Source organism: Gobio gobio (genome assembly GCF_949357685.1).
Source record: "Gobio gobio genome assembly, chromosome: 23".
NCBI classification, from domain to species: Eukaryota; Metazoa; Chordata; class Actinopteri; order Cypriniformes; family Gobionidae; genus Gobio; species Gobio gobio.
This window is the reverse complement of record NC_137119.1, coordinates 22,751,459-22,770,315: the sequence shown is the minus strand read 5'-3', so window position 1 is coordinate 22,770,315 and position 18,857 is coordinate 22,751,459. Positions and strand designations below refer to the sequence as shown.

General features: G+C 37.7%; 1 protein-coding gene across 1 annotated transcript in view; it reads right to left on the bottom strand.

Moving 5' to 3' along the window:
* sema5a (sema domain, seven thrombospondin repeats (type 1 and type 1-like), transmembrane domain (TM) and short cytoplasmic domain, (semaphorin) 5A) overlaps positions 1-18,857 on the bottom strand; it is a 167,374-nt gene that overhangs the window by 57,287 nt on the left and 91,230 nt on the right. The window contains exons 7-12 of the mRNA XM_079806938.1: positions 18,387-18,600; positions 16,612-16,897; positions 16,041-16,176; positions 12,469-12,673; positions 5,886-6,093; positions 585-702 (exon numbers count right to left, since the gene is read on the bottom strand). Of these exons, the coding sequence (XP_079663064.1) occupies positions 585-702; positions 5,886-6,093; positions 12,469-12,673; positions 16,041-16,176; positions 16,612-16,897; positions 18,387-18,600 (1,167 nt within the window). The remainder of the gene's footprint in view (positions 1-584; positions 703-5,885; positions 6,094-12,468; positions 12,674-16,040; positions 16,177-16,611; positions 16,898-18,386; positions 18,601-18,857) is intronic.

Here is an 18,857-nt window from a genome sequence, read left to right as displayed (position 1 = left end):
GCATGTAACCTTTAGAACATGAAACCACGTGAAGAATAGGTGTCCAAATATTTTCAGAGCCACCGTAAATGGGAGAGACCTGATGGATTGCATTTTGGGAGTGATCTACAGTCTGGGAGGCCTCAGGCAGGGGCACATGTCAGCACAAAGGAGTGTGGGAATATGAAGCCATGTTACTAGAGAACGCCACTCAAAAGTACCATGGCAGACAGCAATTTTTGCAGCGCTTTGTTTCGTTGCGCACATGCGCAATTGGCCTAATATTCTCTTTTTGATTACATTGGGAAGAAAAGTTAGTTTTGCTGCAAAAGCAGCAAGACATCAGATCTGCATTGTCTCAGCACCTGCAATGTTTCCTCAACATTGTTATAAAACTCCACTTAGGGTGTCTGCTGTTATGAGAAAAAAAGTTGATCTTGCAAGACTGGCGTTACGGTTGAAGCAGGCACATTTGTCACTGTTCTTTACCGACAGACTGGATCAGCATCAAGTCTTGATACGTAAAACAAAATCCCAAAAAAAAACATTTGGCTTTGAGGGCTGAGGCACTGCGTGAATGATTGAAGTGCATTCTGAATACTCACAGGACACCGTGTGATGCTCTGCTCCCATTGGCTCATGCTGACGCTCTCTTCCAGGGTGGTGCATTTCTTAAGCACCAGATCCCAGCCACAGTACGGATCCCTGGCCCCCACACAGGCACTGAGAGAGAGAGAGAAAGAGCAGATGCTCACCACGATATGAAAGTTTATGGCAACATTAATCAACTGAAAGAAGATGAAAGAAGAGCAGAAGTGAGGAGGTCATATAACGAGAAATCCAATTTTCCTTTATGAAAGCATACTGTATGTTTCACAACTGAAAACTTCCTTCCTAGTTCAAAAACACCATCTATTGACACTAAACTGGAAGAACAGCTTATGAAATCCTATCAGACATCTGAAACTTGAAGACAGTAGAGGTGAAACAAGGAACAAGTGTGCTATCATAAAGCCTAGCTGTGTGAAGCACCTACAGCTCTGCACATCCTTCTGAAAAGGCTATGGCTGCATCCGAAATCGCATACTACCCTACTATATAGTAGGCGAAAAACAGTATGTGACAAAAGAAGTATGTACGAATTCACAGTACTCATAAAAGAGTGGGCAAAAAGTACCCAGATTACCTACTTTTTCCGGTGAGATTCTGAAGTGTGCATACGATGGACACTTTACTATCCCATGAGGCCACGGGAGAGAATTTGTGAATGGCGGTGAAATGACTGACGCTGGTAGGTCACATGATAATGACAACATGGCGAATGTAGTACGTCCAGACTACATTCATACTACACACATTCATACTATATAGAACATACTTTTTTAGCGGTCACAAAGTAATTACTAATTCAAAATAAGTACCTACTCAAGAGAGTAACCGATTGCGGACGCAGCCCATGAGTAAGAACAGCAGGAGTACATTACTGGTTTCTCACATGCAAAAAGGATGTTTACTTAAATCTAAAAGGCACAGCATCAAAAAACTGGAAATAGCTTATCATTTAATGAATCGACTGCCTGTCCGCTAATCTTCTACATGTTTTACACTACACAATACTTTTGTTGGGAATGATATGTAGATTTTACTATGATAAAAAGGTTATTTTATAAGAGAAGGCAGAGTAGGGAATGTTGCGACAGGTAGGACTAGTTTTTTTTTTTTTGTGATATTGTATATTGTATAAAGAAAGTTGGCTTCCAGGTTTTACCAGTTATGTATTGACTTGTAATGACTATTATAACTGCATGTATGCATATGACGCTGATATCATGCATTTTAATGAATAAAGAGAAAATGAATAATTTAATTATAAATATTGTGTTATATCTTATGTTGTTTAATGAAAATAAAAAATGTGTTCTTTCTATCGCTGCCAGGTTAGATTTGTATTGTAATGATTTATGACTGCTGTGTGTCTAATGATATAATAATGAATTAAATATGTATTAAATCACAATTAAGTTTTTAGTGTAATCTTAAATGTAGTTTTATGTGCCCTGCAGTGACTAGTAATTTAATAGAGATATTCACTCTCTTTTTTCTGCAGTAAAGCACATTCCACAAACAATGCAATCCTACTGTACGTTTACTAGCGATATAACACCAAAATATATAACATTTATTCATAAACTGATTAATGTAAACTGTAACTGACTGTCATAAAACTTTGAACGGCGAGCACTGGCATCACTGTCATTAAACGATAGGCTGAGGTGTGGATCACATGATCCAAGTTAGCCGTTACGCTTTCTCCACTGGTAAGTGATACAGACCCTCTCATCTCTCTATAATAATACAATCTCTGGGGGTGCCTCCATGAAGAGGATTGGGAAACACTTCTGTAAACTAAATTATGACACTAACTGGAACAAAATTATAAAAAAAAAACTTGAATAATTTTATACGTGGACCTCAGGGAAATAAACTGAATGAAAAAACACATGATATGAGCCCTTGAAATAGTTAAACACCTTAAAGTGCACACATGCTTCTTATTATAAATATAGCTTGCATTGGCATAACTTAATCCGGCAATATTTCCCTTGAGTCTTGGTAATAACTTTCATCAGAAACAGAGAACGGCCTTGAGACACACCAAATAACTTTTCAAACTCATTGAGGACTATCATCAGTGCAGACAGAAAGATAAAGCCAAGCATTCAGTTACATAATGTCTGGAGTACGGTGACAAAGCAATGTAAGTGTCAGCAGAGTAAACCAGTCATTTTTAAAAGCCCCGTTGTGGCATGTGTCCGTTTATTAAAAATTAAAAAAAAGTTTGCATAAGCTCTCCACTCATAAGCGCATAGGTGTGAGTAATTGATCTCTCCCAATCTTTAAACCGCTTAATAGGACAGAAAAAGCTCATCAGGCAAAACTCAGCTCATATTCACATAACTCAGCGCTTTTCATTGGAATGCAAATGTAGAGAGATGATGAACAGGCTGCCATCTCCCCTTATGAGCAGAGATTAGAGAAGTGCTCTTGATATGACGGCCTGGAGGCACAATGTCAAACATGATGATTGTTCTTTGTTGCCCTCTGGCAGAGGATCCTTGTGACATTGCGTTTATTCTGGCGCAATGAAAAATTAAGTTACATGCATGTACGCACTGGTTAGATTAGTAGTATAATTTATCTTGTCAGGAATCAAAATGTTGGTGTTATTAAAAGCCATCATTAAATGGCATCTGCATTTAACTTCTGACATAAAATGTGGCATTTGCAAGGGAAACGAATGGGTAAGATGTTTCAATTTATTTCACATTAGTTAAATTAATGCATTAGGCAGACAGAAAGATAAAGGCATCATGAACTAACAATGAAAAATACTTTTAACGCATTTATTCATTTAGGATCATATTGATTTCTATAGAATTTCCTAAATTACTGTTTGTTATGAATAAACATGAATTAAAGGCACAATATGTACTTTTCACTGCTAGAGGTCGCCTATTCAAAACAAAGGTGGCGCCTTGATTTCGTGGAATCATGGGAGTTGTTGTCTTCACCTCTACAGACGGTGAAAAAGAATCTGACGGGATTCAGGCAGAAATCATATTCATGATGAGCTAATGTATTAAAGATTTATTAAAGGAGCATAACGAGGCTACTGGAGCGATTGCTAATAAGAGACGCGTGAAACACGCTCGAGAGCAGTGGAGCTTCTATTATGCCGCAGACGACTGCTTCCGCTTCTTCTGGTCATGCATATGTGGGGTAACGCAGCACTGTTTTATCATATTAGATACATTATTTGAGTGTGTTGAAAGTTATGTTATGATGCTTCTCTGTACATTCACTCTGCGTCTACTATGAGACAGTTGTTGCATATTAGGTATGGTAAAACATGGTACTCGCAGTAAATCAAGAAAATGAGATTTAAACAATAAGACTGTCATGATCCCAGTCTGTGTTTCCCTGTCTTGTGAGGACTTTTGTTATTTCCTGTCTTGTGTCATGTTTTGTAGTTCTTTGTAGTTTTTCATGCTGATTAGTTTCCCCAGGTGTTTCCCATTTAGCCACTCCCTCTTGTTATCTTGTTAACCTTGTTTCCCTTTGTGTATATATACCCCAGTGCTTCAGCTGTTGTTTGTCGGTTGTTGCTCCTGTATGTGTGTTCCTGTCTAGTGAAGTGTCGTTCATGAATGATTCGTTCATTTTGAACAAATCTTTAATATGACTCGAGAACAACGGGTTGTCTCAGAGAGCGATTCGTTAATTTTGTGTTGACTGCACATGCGCAACATCCAATATGTTCTGTACAGGAAACAGAATTGATTAGTTCACCAGTCTCGAGTCTTCGGGTTTGAGGTGCCTCAAACCCGAAGACTCGAGACTGGTTAACTAATCAATTCTGTTTCCGGACGCATGTATTGCATATGAGGCTGTCACGGCCCAGTTCAGACATGATGACCGAACAAACGGCTCATACCCAAAGACACGAGAGGTGAACTAAACTTTCCAGAAGATAGACATGATTAAATGTGAAGTGACAAAAGAAAGAACGATTTGGATCGGGAGGTAAGGTGAACTAACAGACTGCATACATAGACTGAAGCAAGCTAAGCAATTAATTAATAATTTCTTTCTCAAAGTTTGGCCATGGCTGCATTAGCTTATAGTTTATTTTTTATTCCAAATGTACTAAATGTGTTGAAAAATGTAGCATGTAACATTTTAATTAGATTCTGCTGAAATGAACAAAATGAACAAAATGACTTTGTTCATTTTGCTGAACGAGATTCAGTAAAATGATCCGAACTTCCCACAACTATTCCTGTCGTTGCACTCCTGCCTGTTTTGATACCCTCATTCTTGGATTTACTGTATGTTGTTTGTTATTAAATCGTTCATGCTGCATTTGGATTCGCACTCAGCTTCTTCTCTCTGCTCACACGTGACAAAGACTGAGTTGAGCTACATAACAATGGTTAGATTTCTGTCCATGAATGTATCCGAACAGTTGCTCACCTGTCTAATAAAACACATAGTATATTAAAGGGTCTTTGGTGTTTCCATGGTTTCTACAAAATAAAAACGGAAATCGAAGGTAACGCGGATGTGATGTCATTGATATGCGATGCATGGACACGGTCCGTGTCCTGGTTAAAATTGCTTATTTCTCTGGATTTAAACACTCTTGGAAACATTTGGGATAATGTAAGTACACAAGTCAACAGAATATCTATCATTGTTCTAGTGGTTTTTTGATATTTTAATAAAAAAATCTTACATATTGCGCCTTTAACATTTACAACAATAGTATAATTACATATCATTAAGGTGTCAACCTAAATTATTAAATGCTGTAAAAATGGTCTTTTGTTAGTTCAAGATAACTAATGCATTAACTAAAGCCAACAAATAGAATTTTATTGAAAAGAGATACCAACAAAAAGTGTAGGGGTGTAACAAAATAGTCAGCTTCAAAATATAGGCTGGGACTTGGTTTTACTCTTTGTGAATTGACTGGATTGTGAAAAAATGGGATACATCGTTATTTGTTAATACTTTTCTTCAATGTCCACATGGCCTTGGTTAAGTACACAGAAAAGAAAAGTTGTGTCTGGTGCAGAAAGTATAATCAAAAGTGGATGTAGGATCTGTCAAGCTCCAAAAAGGACAAAAAAGCACCCTAATATTCCATATGACTTGTTGACTATATTTTAAGTCATCGAAATTCATATGAAAAATGTGCTGGGCAGCACTGGTCACTATTAATTTATTGTTTATGCTAGAAACAAAAAAAGTTTCAATGGTGAAGGGTTTTCTTTAAGAAAGTAGTTATGAAAATCTACCTTGAGATATTGTGCATCTGTCAGCTGAGAAGCAGAAGTACTTACTCTCTAGACTTGTGGAAGTTGCAGCGCATCAGGGGGATTTTGATGACCTGGTCTCTGACTCCAACAAATAGCTCACTGCGGCTGTGTAGTATAAGCAGGCTGCGGATTGGCTGCCTCCTCTTCGAAGGGAAAAGCTCAATCTCATCCAGCAAACAGCTGCCCATGGTCTGGTTCAGTGGGGAGAGGACCTTCCTAATGGTGCCGTAATCTAGAAAGAGGAATTTGAGAACAAATGTGTTAGACTTTAAGGGAGATGGTAGGGGATGGGTGGAGAAGAGTGAGGAATCAGTTTAGGTGATCAAGTGGGGCATCTCTGATGACCTGGTGAGATTGGAAGGAAATTATGTCAGAGAAGCAGCAGTGGAGAATGACCTCAGATCTCTTCAATCACATGAAAATTATATAAAGTGCTAGTCTGCCACCTGGGCTGTCAACTTAAATATGGATGTGCTATTTGGATCAGAAAGGGCAAACAGGGCGCACTACTCTCCAGAGAAGATTCATTATCATCTCCAAAGGGTGGCTTTTGTGTAGTGAAAAGGAGGACAGAATTATCAGCCCAATCACCGTTTCGCAAGTTACACAACCCTCCCCGGAGCATGTGGTCTGTGTGGCTGGGGAGTCCGTGAAGGACATTCATTGGTCTCATAATGTCAAAAAGAGTGAACTGGATAGGTTCGATAAGCTATATAATATCTGTTTTATCCTCGTAGCTGCTGTTATTCTTCTGTTCACGCCAAAGCTGAATGTCAGGTGTTTTATAGGAGCCATACAATGTGTGGGGCAATGAACTTTTAGATACTACTTTTAGAGCCACTGATTAGGTCCCTGCCCTTGTCAAAACAGGCTTCAGTGCTCTATTTCATTCCATTCAACTGTGAGAATTCAACCGTTCCTCACACTTCAAGCTATTGTCTGAAATGAATTGAATTTAGGCTAACTCTGTAAACATGGCACATACAGCACCTCTAAAATATTTTGATCTTGAGTGCATGTCATTATCTCAAAGTCCATGGCAAAAGACTGCGATTTTGAGCTTTTTTTGAGAATTTTGAGAATTCATTCACCAAGAAATAAAAAATGATGTTGTTCCAAATGTTTATGACTTTCTTTCATGGAACACAAAAGGAGAGATTTTGATGAATTGTGGCGGTTGCTTTTTTCCATATTTCCATTTCATATTGAAGCTTGCCAGAATTACCATTTACTTATTATAAAAGTGATCCATACAATGTGTGCAATATTCCAAGTCTTTTGAAGTAATTCGAGAAAGTTTGTGTGAGAAACAGACCTGTGTTGTTATTGTTAACTAAAACTATTAAAAATCGTTTTCTCTATCAGCCAGATGCATATAGTAATAAATAGATGAGTAAAAAATAAAATAAAGCTGAAATTAAACAAAACACAAATATTAGATGATAAATATAATAGCATATACATAATACTAAAATAACACTGAAGAGACTGAAATTAAAGTCATTATTGACTGAAAATCAACCTTTGGTGTGTTCAAGAGAAGTAGCGATGTCCAATTTGTAAATAAATCTTTCTCTTGAACATTCACAAACGTTTTTGAGTTCTAAAAGACTTGGAATATGTGGCATGTACGGAGCCCCTAAAGCGACATGGTGATAGAAAAAATATGGGTAACACTTTAGTTTAGGGTCCAATTCTCACAATTAACTAGTTGCTTATTAGCATGCATATTACAGGTTATTGGCTATTCTGCATGACCATATTCTACATCCCTTAATCCTGGTGAGCGGTTGCAACCTCACTGCTAGATGCCGCTTCACAGTGCACCTTTAATAGTGAGAATTGGACCCTAATCTAAAGTGTGACCAAAATATGTGATAGAACATATTATAATATATAATATAATATAATTAATACAACCCCAAATCAGAAAAAGTTGGGACAGTATGGAAAACGCAAATAAAAAAAAAAGAAGTGATTTCTAAATTTACTTTGACTTGTATTTCATTGCAGACAATATGAACACAAAATATTTCATGTTTTGTCTGGTCAACTTCATGTCATTTGTAAATATGCATCCTTTCCTGTCATTCAGACCTGCAACACATTTCAAAAAAAGTTGGGACAGTAAAGCATTTACCACTTTGTAATGTTGCCATTCCTTTTCACAACACTTAAAAGACGTTTACATTTTACTTTTTTATTTTATTTTATGCATTTGGCAGACGCTTTTATCCAAAGCGACTTACAGGGACCTTATTACAGGGACAATCCCCTTGGAGCAACATGGAGTAAAGTGCCTTGCTCAAGGACACACTGGTGATGACCGTTGGGATCGAACCAGCAACCTTCTGCGTATCAGTTCCATGGTTTAACCCACTGGACCACCATCTCCGAATCCTTGAATCTTTTAATTATGTTATGCACTGTTGAATATGAAATATCCAAATCTCTTCCTATCTTTCTTTGAGGAACATTGTTTTTAAACATTTCAATAATTTTCTCACGTATTTGTTGGCAAACTGGCGATCCTCTGCCCATCTTTGCTCCTAAAGGATTAGACCTTTCATGGATGCTGCTTTTGTCCCAAATCATAATTACAATCACCTGTTGACATCACCTGTTTCAAATCACATCATTATTTAACAATTTTACCTCATTACTAGCCCTAAATTGCTCCTGTCCCAACTTTTTTTGAAATGTGTTGCAGGTCTGAATGACAGGACAGGATGCATATTTACAAATGACATGAAGTTGACCAGACAAAACATGAAATATTTTGTGTTCATATTGTCTGCAATGAAAATTTAGTCAAAGTCAAAGTAAATTTAGAAATCACTTCTTTTTTTATTTATTTGCGTTTTCCATACTGTCCCAACTTTTTCTGATTTGGGGTTGTATGTGTTCCCCTAAGAAAGTTTGTTACCTCACAAAACATTTGCATATAATATGTTGGCGAACGCAAAGTTTCTTAAGGGAACATAAACATTTGAGGGAGAATGCAAAAGCATTTTTCATCCCATCACATTTTTTTCTATCAACATTTCCCTTCAAGTGCTCCGTAGGCATGAGCCGACCACTTAAAAAATAGAAACATTAAAAGAAAATGGCCATTAAAATGTTTCTTTTTTTGTTCCACAAAGGAATATAAATACATACATTTTGACAATGAATTTTTTTTGGGTGGATGATTCCTTTTCTTTCTTTCTTTTTTTAATACTCCCTTTATTTTCTTACTGTCAGACCAGGCAGACAATGCGAATGCTGTTGAATCAGCATGAGACTTTGACTCCTGCCAATAATCGAAAACAGTTGGTGTATTCCAGAAATAAAAAATCAAAGACGCGCTGCTTGCCCAATTAGCAAACAGCTTTTAAACCCTGACTGTCCTGTGTGTTTATGCTGTACAATTTAACAAGTATCTCCTTCCCTTTAACAAGTGTTTATTTTACACAGTTCTTTAACAACAAGTGTCTTTAATTTCTGTTGACAGGTAACTAGATGTTCAGTGTTTTTCAGCAGTGCGCAGGCCAGAGCAGACAGGCTTGGAGCTTTCCAGGGCTCTGGTGTGCATCTGGATAGCAAATGACAGCTTACAGTACATTTTTTTCCTTATGTAAGCACATGCTGCCTTTGATGTTTGATCGCTGCTATGTGTCGAATGCCTTTATTCAGCCTGGTGACCAACTGTTGCTTGCTTCAAAGACCATTGATTCAAGTGGACCACCAATTACTAGAGTCAGTTTTCCCCTGTGCCTTCCTTATGGCAATGCAGAAGTCTTCACTCAACAAAGTTTTGATGGTAAAAGTAACATTCTAATAAGCTGGGTTTAATGAGAAGTCAGCCACCTGGGATTTTCTGACTACTTTCATATTACAGGCTTTAATGTTCATTTCAGATTATAATTTTTTTGGCTCAGATCTGTTCTTTTAACTATCCATTGATATCAATATATTCATATTCACATTTGTGAATGTAATAAACTTATTTATATGTTTTCAAAAGTAGCATGACTATCTGGGGCAGCATTAGTCACTGCTGTGTTCACACTGACCGATGGATCGGCGACAGGAGGTTTCACATTTCATGACACTGTACAAGAGGAAGAATCGCCGACAACTCTGTCCCGTCCGCAAACTACATTTCCAACCAAACACACGCGAGAAGTGACAAGGAAACAACGCAAGATCATGTGTGCGTCAAACCGGAGTTCTCGCGCGAGACTGGAATTGTTATTAAAAATATACACTGCAGAAAGCTTGCGTTCCAAATTGTCTGTGCGCTGATTTGCAGTGAAAAGGAGAAAAAGAAAAACAGATTATGGCGGAGGAAATGGTTGGGGAGACACAGGGAGCAAGGAGTGTGTTCTGCAAAGAGAGTTGCAGGTTAATAAATCATTTTGTAATGTGCTGCTGTTGCGGCTGGTCAAGCAAACATTTGTGCGTTGTTTCTGTTTGATATAATTGTAAATATATCTATTAAAATACTGATATTCTGGTCTATAACTCCTCCCCGAGAGGGCTGTCAGTCATCGACAATGTCATTTTCAGTCAAAACACATTTCACACAGCAGGATTTTGAATCGCCGACAGGTTAGCCTCAGTCTCCAGGCCATCTTCCTGGCCCTCCATCCCTCCCCCAGTTCTGCCTCTGTTTCACCACCCTCCTGGACTGTTTCCTGTGGAGCGTCTGGAATCCGCTCCTTAAAGCGGGGGGTGAAATGCTGTTTCATGCATACTTCATGAGTTGTTTTACACTGATAAAGACTTAGATTCCCATGCTAAACATGGACAAAGTTTCAAAAATGAAGTTGGACGTTTGATGGAGTATTTCTGTGCCAAAAATACTCCTTCCGGTTTCTCACAAGTTTCGGAAAGTTTTTTTCGAGTATGGGTCTGTGTGACGTCAAATGGGGCGGAATTTCCTTACACGGGTCCTAAGGGCACTTCTCCCGGAAGTGCGCGCGCGCACCCGTAGACCAGAGCGAGAGAGCGAAGGCAGTACGCCCATCAAATCACTTTGCTCGGCTGCGCTGCAGTCACAGGACTTCACGACATCTACAATGTCACCAAAGATGTGTGTTTTTGGTTGTCAGGGCAGGATGGAGTTTGTTTTTCCGGAGCAGCAACAGAGTTGTGCAAGTGTTTTGTTTGTTCCCTGCATTTCGGCGACGATTGTTTTATAAACAAGGCCCAGTTCGAAGCCGGATTTGTAGCTAGTCTAATGCTGAAAGATGGAGCGGTTCCAGCGATTAAGGTTCACGTCTTGACTTGTGTTTTGGAAGTAGGCGGTGAGTAAAACTGCTTCAAATGTCTTTGTGTTGTTAGCTATCGAACTTGTTCATTCGAATGCGCTACTATTCCATTGTTTTTCTATGTAAACACACACTAGTCTGACATGCAAAACCGTTCCGCTTGCTACTGCTAACATTAAATCACATTTAATAGTCCATAAACCAAATTATATCCTCATAAACCACGAGTAAACGCACACAAATGTTGTAAAACTCCCGCATGACAAGCCGCTAAGCAAGTGTATAAGTTACAGTTACAGTACATACCATAGAGACGTCCTGCTGTAGTTGTCGTTGCTGCTTCTCCTGTTCAATTTCAGCCTCTAGATCTGATTCTGGATCATATATGTATGGATAAATCTGATTGATCTCCATGGTTTATTTAGGATAAAAAAAAATGTCTCACGTTTAAGGATGTCACAGCTTTCACACACTCTCTTCGCAATAGCTGCGCGCGCTCGTGACTCTTTAGCCCTGCCTACACGATACGCCTCCAGCCGCTCGTTTTTTTCCAGAAAGACTCGGTACAGCGTATCTTTTTTTTATAAATATAATAAAACTAAAGACTTTTCGGAGTTATGAAGGATGACTACTCTATAGGTACTCAAGATTGAAATGAGTTTGACTGAAAAGGAGTGTTTTTTTTAAGTTGGGGGCTCTTTCATGATCCCAGCCAGTGTTCCCCTGTCTTGTGTGAAGACTGTTATTTCCTGTCTTGAGCCATATTTAGTAGTTCTTTGTAGTTTTCTTCTTGATTAGCCTTCCCCAGGTGTGTCTTGTCATCTTGTTAAGCTTGTTTGCTTCATGTATATTTATACCACTGTGTTTCCCCTGTTGTGTCAGTCAATGTTCCACTGTAGATGCTCTTGTTCCTGGTTTCCTGGTGTGCTCAATCTCTGTCTTTACCCATGTTTGTTAATAAACCTAATCTGCATGTGGATCCGCCTCATCCTTCTTTTGTTCTACCCAGCAATATTAATTATATTATATTGTAATATTTTTACAAATTATCTTTTTATTTTTGACTGAGGGAGAAACAAGCTTATATACTAATTAGATCACTCCGAAAATAACTCTCACATGTTTGCAAAACATTAATTCCAAATGTGTTCCTATTAGCCACAACTAATGGACTGCATTAGCAATTCTGCAGCAAGTAGTGTACTATTAGTAGAGCATCTTATGCTGCAACTCCATTAACCTTCATCAGTAAGGTATATCTAATGCAGTGCTTATTTTAGAATATATTAAATATACATACATTTTAATACTACTTACAGACCTTTTTATGCATATGTGATGTGGTACTATACCTGTTGCTAGATAAATGATGTGATAGAGCATGTCTTTGCCCTGCACTACATCCACGGCCACATGGGAGAAGCGCACATTGTCCTCCATGAAGTACGGCACAGGAACGACAGGCTGCACCACCTCATGCATCAGAATGAACTTTTGGGCGTCCTGCAAATTCCTCTCCGTTAAGTTCACATAGGAGCCGTAATCTATAGTGCCACACTGAAAAAGAACCAGAGAAATGCAAACAAGGAGATGCAGTTGCTTGTTGTATGAAATCATGATAATTTCATCTACAGGAAAGGAGTTAGAAATGCGCAGTCATTTCCCTAAATTACGGTTTTCCACCCTGAATAATATATTATATGGAGAAACAAATTAGCTGGCTTCACAAAACCCGCACTCTCTCCTGGATCACATATAATCAACATCAATCAGCTGGAGATCAACGCAGACATAATTCTACTCAAATGGTGTGCATGTTGGTCTTTCAGGAACAGAATATACAGCAAGCTATTTTCCATCAATGCTGGAAGCTATACATTTGAAGCTTGTAAATCTGGCCTCAACAACATAGACAAATGCTTGATGAAGATGTCACAGCAAGCTAGGAAAAGTGGAACTCCTGTAGATCGTGAATCCTTTTGGTTCAAAGGGAAAAAGAATGATGTCAAAGACTTTTTCCCCCTCACGTGGACTTCAAAAACTTAATTATCAGGTCACAGAGATCGGCTTCAATAAGCTAGACGAGAAAGTCTGATTCAGCTGATCCAAAAAAAGACGTCCATGCTGATCAGACAGTTTTTAAATGGTTTAGATATGGTAGTCAAGTAATTTTAATGGGGTCATTACAAAGGCCCACATAGAATCTGCACCCAATTCCACAGAAAGCTCTAAAGATTTGAAGAAATTTGAACACGTCATTCAGAGCATCTGGCCCTTGCGTGTTTGTTATTGGAGGTGAAGCATGTAATCGAACAGGTTTTCAACACAATTTACTATGTTTAAATTCATTCCAAATTCAGGATAGGAGACGTAAATAAAACGTCTCCATCTGGGCCTAGTCATGGATCTCACACTGATTTAAAACACATTTAACTGCCCAGATTAACCCCCTAACTATCAAGCAATTACCAGCAATTTAAGGTTAATACTTCAGACATGGATACATTCCTCCATGCTGATCACTAGAGTTTGACCATGACCTTAGATTTCTAAAGAGAGTCTTAAAAATAAATGCACTTCAGACTCAGTCATCGTGAAGCTGGCACAGGAGATGCATACAGGCTTTATTAGCTCTTATTGTTGCAATTGTCTTGCCAAAACGTTATACGCTGGAAACTTTATTAATAAATCCATGAGCATTACAAAGACATGGAAATGGATGCAAATTAATGACTGTGAGAGAGACTTGAGGAATCGTGGCGTCTCCTCTTCGCTATCATCGACAATATCAGATTTGGGTGTTTGTAGGATTTGGATAATTGGTTCAGAAAAATACAAATTCACATCACACATTCTTTTATAACCTGAGAATAAATAGGTGAAAACATGAGGCAATAAAATAAAAAACATCAGTCGCCATCTCGTTTTAATTGGGCGCACATAGGTGGTAGTTGAGGTGAGAAAGTCAATTATTCTTTTGGTTGTTTACTGCTGGAATGTTGCCAACAGAAATAGACCTGGCACTCTTCACAAATATAGTTCTATTTGGCAGTAGAGAAACAAATCCCACATTTTTTATTGGTATTAACCCATAATGAAATGTAAGTAGTTTTTAAAATATAAGGTATCCTCCCAAAATATGAGGAAAAGGTCATTTTGAATTGTCCTAAACAATTGAAATCATATGTCATAATTTAACATAATCTGTTAGTCATATTCAATACATTTTCAAAATCATGAAAAAATATTTATATTATTAAACAATTTTAACGACCAAAATTGTAATATTAAGCCGTGTCCTTTTGCGTACAATCCTTTTAATCCATGATTTATCCCATTACAAAAATATATAACATTTTTTTAAAATTAAGACCTCCAAAAAGTACGATCAAGTGCCCCCTACAGTACAGTGGGAAGACAAGAATAATTTTCTAATGTTGACTAAGTCAAATTCAACAATTCAACACTGTTACCTGCATTATCAGATATTAAAATAAATAAATTAATAGGAATAATCTATATATATATATATATATATATATATATATATATATATATATATATATATATATATATATATATATATATATAGTTGCAAGAAAAAGTATGTGAACCCCTTGCAGAATCTGTGAAAATGTTAATAATTTTAACAATATAAGAGGGATCATACAAAATGTGTAATTTATTATTTAGTACTGTCCTGAATAAGATATTTTACATAAAATATATATATTTTTTACATATAGTCCACAAGACTGTTTTTCATGAGTCCCTTGTTTGTCCTGAGCAGTTAAACTGACCAATGTTCTTCAGAAAAATCCTCCAGATCCTGCAAATTCTTCCGTTTTCTAGCACCTTTTGCATATTTTAACCCTCTCCAGCAATGACTGTATGATTTTGAGATCCATCTTGTCACACTGAGTACAATTGAGGGACTCTACTAATAGTTAACACAACTATTAAAAAAGGTTGAAACATTCACTGATGCTCCAGATGGAGAAACAATGCATTAAGAGACGGGGTGAAAACCTTTGAACAGGATGAAGAGGTCAACATTTTTCTTATTTTGTTTAAATATACATTTTTTTCATTTAGTACTGTCCTTCGAAAGCAACAGAAGACACTTGAATGTTTCCTGGAAGACAAATTAAGTACAATTTACCTTGATCTTCAAATTCAATAAGTTTTCTGATTTTTCTGAAAGAACATTGGGCAGTTTAACTGCTCAGGACAAACAAGGGACTCAAGAACAACCATTACAAAACAAAAACAACAACAGCCGTGGATCATCCAGGGAACTACACACGGTATTAAGAATCAATGGTTCATAAACTTTTGAACGGGGTCATTTTAATAAATTCAGCAATTTTTTTGTCTTGTGGACTATATGTAAACATTTGTTAATCCAAAATATCTTATTCAAGACAGTAATAAATAAAAAATAACATGCATTTTGTATGATCTCTCTTATTTAGTTAAAATTATTCACATTTTCACAGATTCTGCACGGGGTTCACATACTTTTTCTTGTAACTGTATATATATATATATATATATATATGATTTGTAAATATTTTTGAAAGAAAATATATAAAAATGTGGAATATTTTTACAATTTAACATAACTGTATTCCTCTTTAAAATCAAAGCTGAATTTTCAGCATCATTACTCCAGTCTTCAATGTCACATGATCCTTCAGATATCAACAGGGTCGAAATGATCTAATTAATAGAAAATAAACCTCTTGATGAAGACAATGAAAATCAACATTCTCTGAAGGTTAAGTACCTCTTTTCACTGACCATTTAAGAGTTCCAGGCCCTATTCTGTACCCTATTTGTGGAAAGTGCCACTTAACTTTTAAAGCAGATGGAGCTAATGCATACGGTCCGTAAAAGTGGCTGTCATTTGCTGGATGCTTACCTGGAAGTCAGGGTTGGGATTGGGGTAGGGCAGCCAAGCGGAGCGCGAGTTCTCCTGGTACTTGAAAGGCCCACTGAACACTTGGGTAATAGCGCTCAAATTGAAGGCGCACACTGCTGATGCGGCAATGCTGTTGCTGAGAGTCAGAAGTGGGCAGTCAGCACACACACACAAACACACACTTATATGCAACACTTTTTCCACTGACAATCATTAAAGCATAATGGATCATGATGTGAAAAATGGATCTGTCCATTGCTGACTGTGATACAGATATCACACAACGAGAGAGATAACAGCAGGTAAGCAAAAAAGAGAGAAAAAATAGCAAATGTATGGTGTTAAAATCATAGTGTCCTCTTTTACCTCTCTCTCTCTCACACACACACACACACGCGCACACACACACACAAACTATGCAATTAATAACCTTTTCCTGACAATGCGGATCACAAAATTTAAGTCCTGCAGAAAATAATGGGTCATAAGCTGACTACTGTGGTTTGAAACCTTTGAACATAACAGCAGATATCTTTCTAACTGTATTGTGATCAAACAATGCTTTACTCACACATTAGTGGTGAAAATCCCATAGAGGAGCTCAAGCTCAGGCAGGAAAAAGGTTCCCTGCAGCTCATTGTAGTTGAACGGAATCTCGCCCGGCCGTGAGCAATTAAGCCTTGCCTTCATAAAAGTGGTCCAGGTGTCCTCCAGCAGAAAACGGCCCCCGATGTCGTTCTTGCAGACACGGGCGGCACGAGAGAACACCGTCCTGCCGCAGTCATGCTCCACAGCGTTCTCACGGAAGAAGAAGTAGGTGAAGTTGCCGATGTCATAGGAGGAAACAAAGTTGGGCTCTGAGTTTGACAGAAACGGGGGACAGGATGACAGTGATTAATAACGGATTGCACACGGAGCAGAACCGCTGGCCCATCGTGATGCGTTTATTAATCTTATTCTTAGGTAATGGACGAACTCATTTGTCATGGGAGAAGAGAAAGGTTACGGTGAGAAACGATCAAAGCGAGCTTACTCATTTAATTATCATTCCCCATTCAAAACAGATGAACGCACATGCTTCTCAAAGGCAAAAAGAGCAGTCATGGCCGACTTTGTAAAATTCAAAGTGAGTAGGTGGTGGTGATTGACAGTGAACTCATTTTCCTTTGTGGTGAGGAGCTTAGCACATTTGCACAATATGAAGGAGGAAAAAATAAATTGGAAAAAGATAATGTAAATGTAAATCAGGTCAAATTCTTCTCTGTCAAGATTCTCTGATAATAATTTTTAAACAACATTTTTTTTTCAATTTGGACGTTGATGTTTAGGTTTCCGAGAAAATATCAAGCTCCACAGTTAAAAGTTCACAAAATATGAAACGTTCATATTTTGAGAAATGTCTCAGTGTGTTTTTGTCCATACAATGAAAGCCAACATTCTTCAAAATATCTTCTTTTGTGTTCCACAGAAGAAAGTAAGTCACACAGGTTTGGAATCAAATGAGAGTGAGTAAAGGATTCACCCACATTTTTATTCCCTCTTAAGACAATTGTTCTTGCACTAAAACACCAGTGGTTTTCAACTGGTTTTGCTCCAGAAGCCAGATGGACCTTAACTGTTGACTAAAAACACTCAAATGGAGTTTATTTTTATGTAGTGTTCATGGATCGCTCTTGTTGGCATAAGCATAATTTGTCTGCTCATATGAATGATGAAGTTTAACTAAATTACTGTCAAGCTTGATTTGAAACTTTGAAGACAACAACAAAAGATCTCAATTATTTTAAAGTTTCAGAAGTATATTATACTTATTCTTCTTGTCCAACTATCTTAATTTTTGCATCTAGTTTTGTTCTTACACGTCTGCAATCAGAACACGACACCGAAAAATTAAAGAACCAGGGTTCATTCAAAAAAGATGTGCTACTTAAAGCAACAGCACACTTCAAATCAATCAATCAATCGATCGACTGATCGACCGACCCATCCATCCATCCATCCATCCATCCATCCATCCATCCATCCATCCATCCGTCCATCATCATTTACTTCCACTATATCATTACATATTTTTTCCATACTATGAAAGTGGAATTCTGCCTAAATCTCCATTTGTTACAGTAAGAAAGTTGTACAGGTTTGGAACTGCACAAGGGTGAGTAAATTATGACAGAAATTCCATATTTAGGTTAGCTATCCCTTTAAAGAAACAACTTGTTTCATGAAATGCCATTTTCCCAAAACCTTTAACCACAATTACTCACTTGATTGCTATTAATGGCTTTAGTTTTTTGTTGTAATGTCATAATTCAATGAAACATCTTTCATCCAACAGCTCATGCCTACCATTGAGCCATTTTGAGTTGTATTGAGCAGTACGCAGAGGAGGGAGTCCACCCAGGCTGCGGTAGATTGCAGGGTCCCTGCCAGAAAAGTCCATAGCAGTGGCGGCATAGAGCTCCCCGCTGGAAGTGATGAGGGCGGTGGAATTATGCAGAGGGTTATAGGGGCACCTTGCCATACCACTGATTTGATCATGAACCTCGGTCAGGTTAGTCAGCTGTGCAGAGAAACAAAGAGATTGAATTCAGAAAGACTGCAATTCCTACACCTATAAAGATTGAAAACAAAAAATATCTAGCCAGACCTACAATTATTTTGAGCAGAGAAAATATGTCCAAACATTTCTACAGACATAAATCTCGAGGATGTTCTAATTTTGTTTATGCGAGGAGCTGATGTGGCAGTGAAAACTATTTCACTGTTCGAATCATTTATTACTGTGGAAACGCTCGGCCTACTTCCAGCCGTGTCATG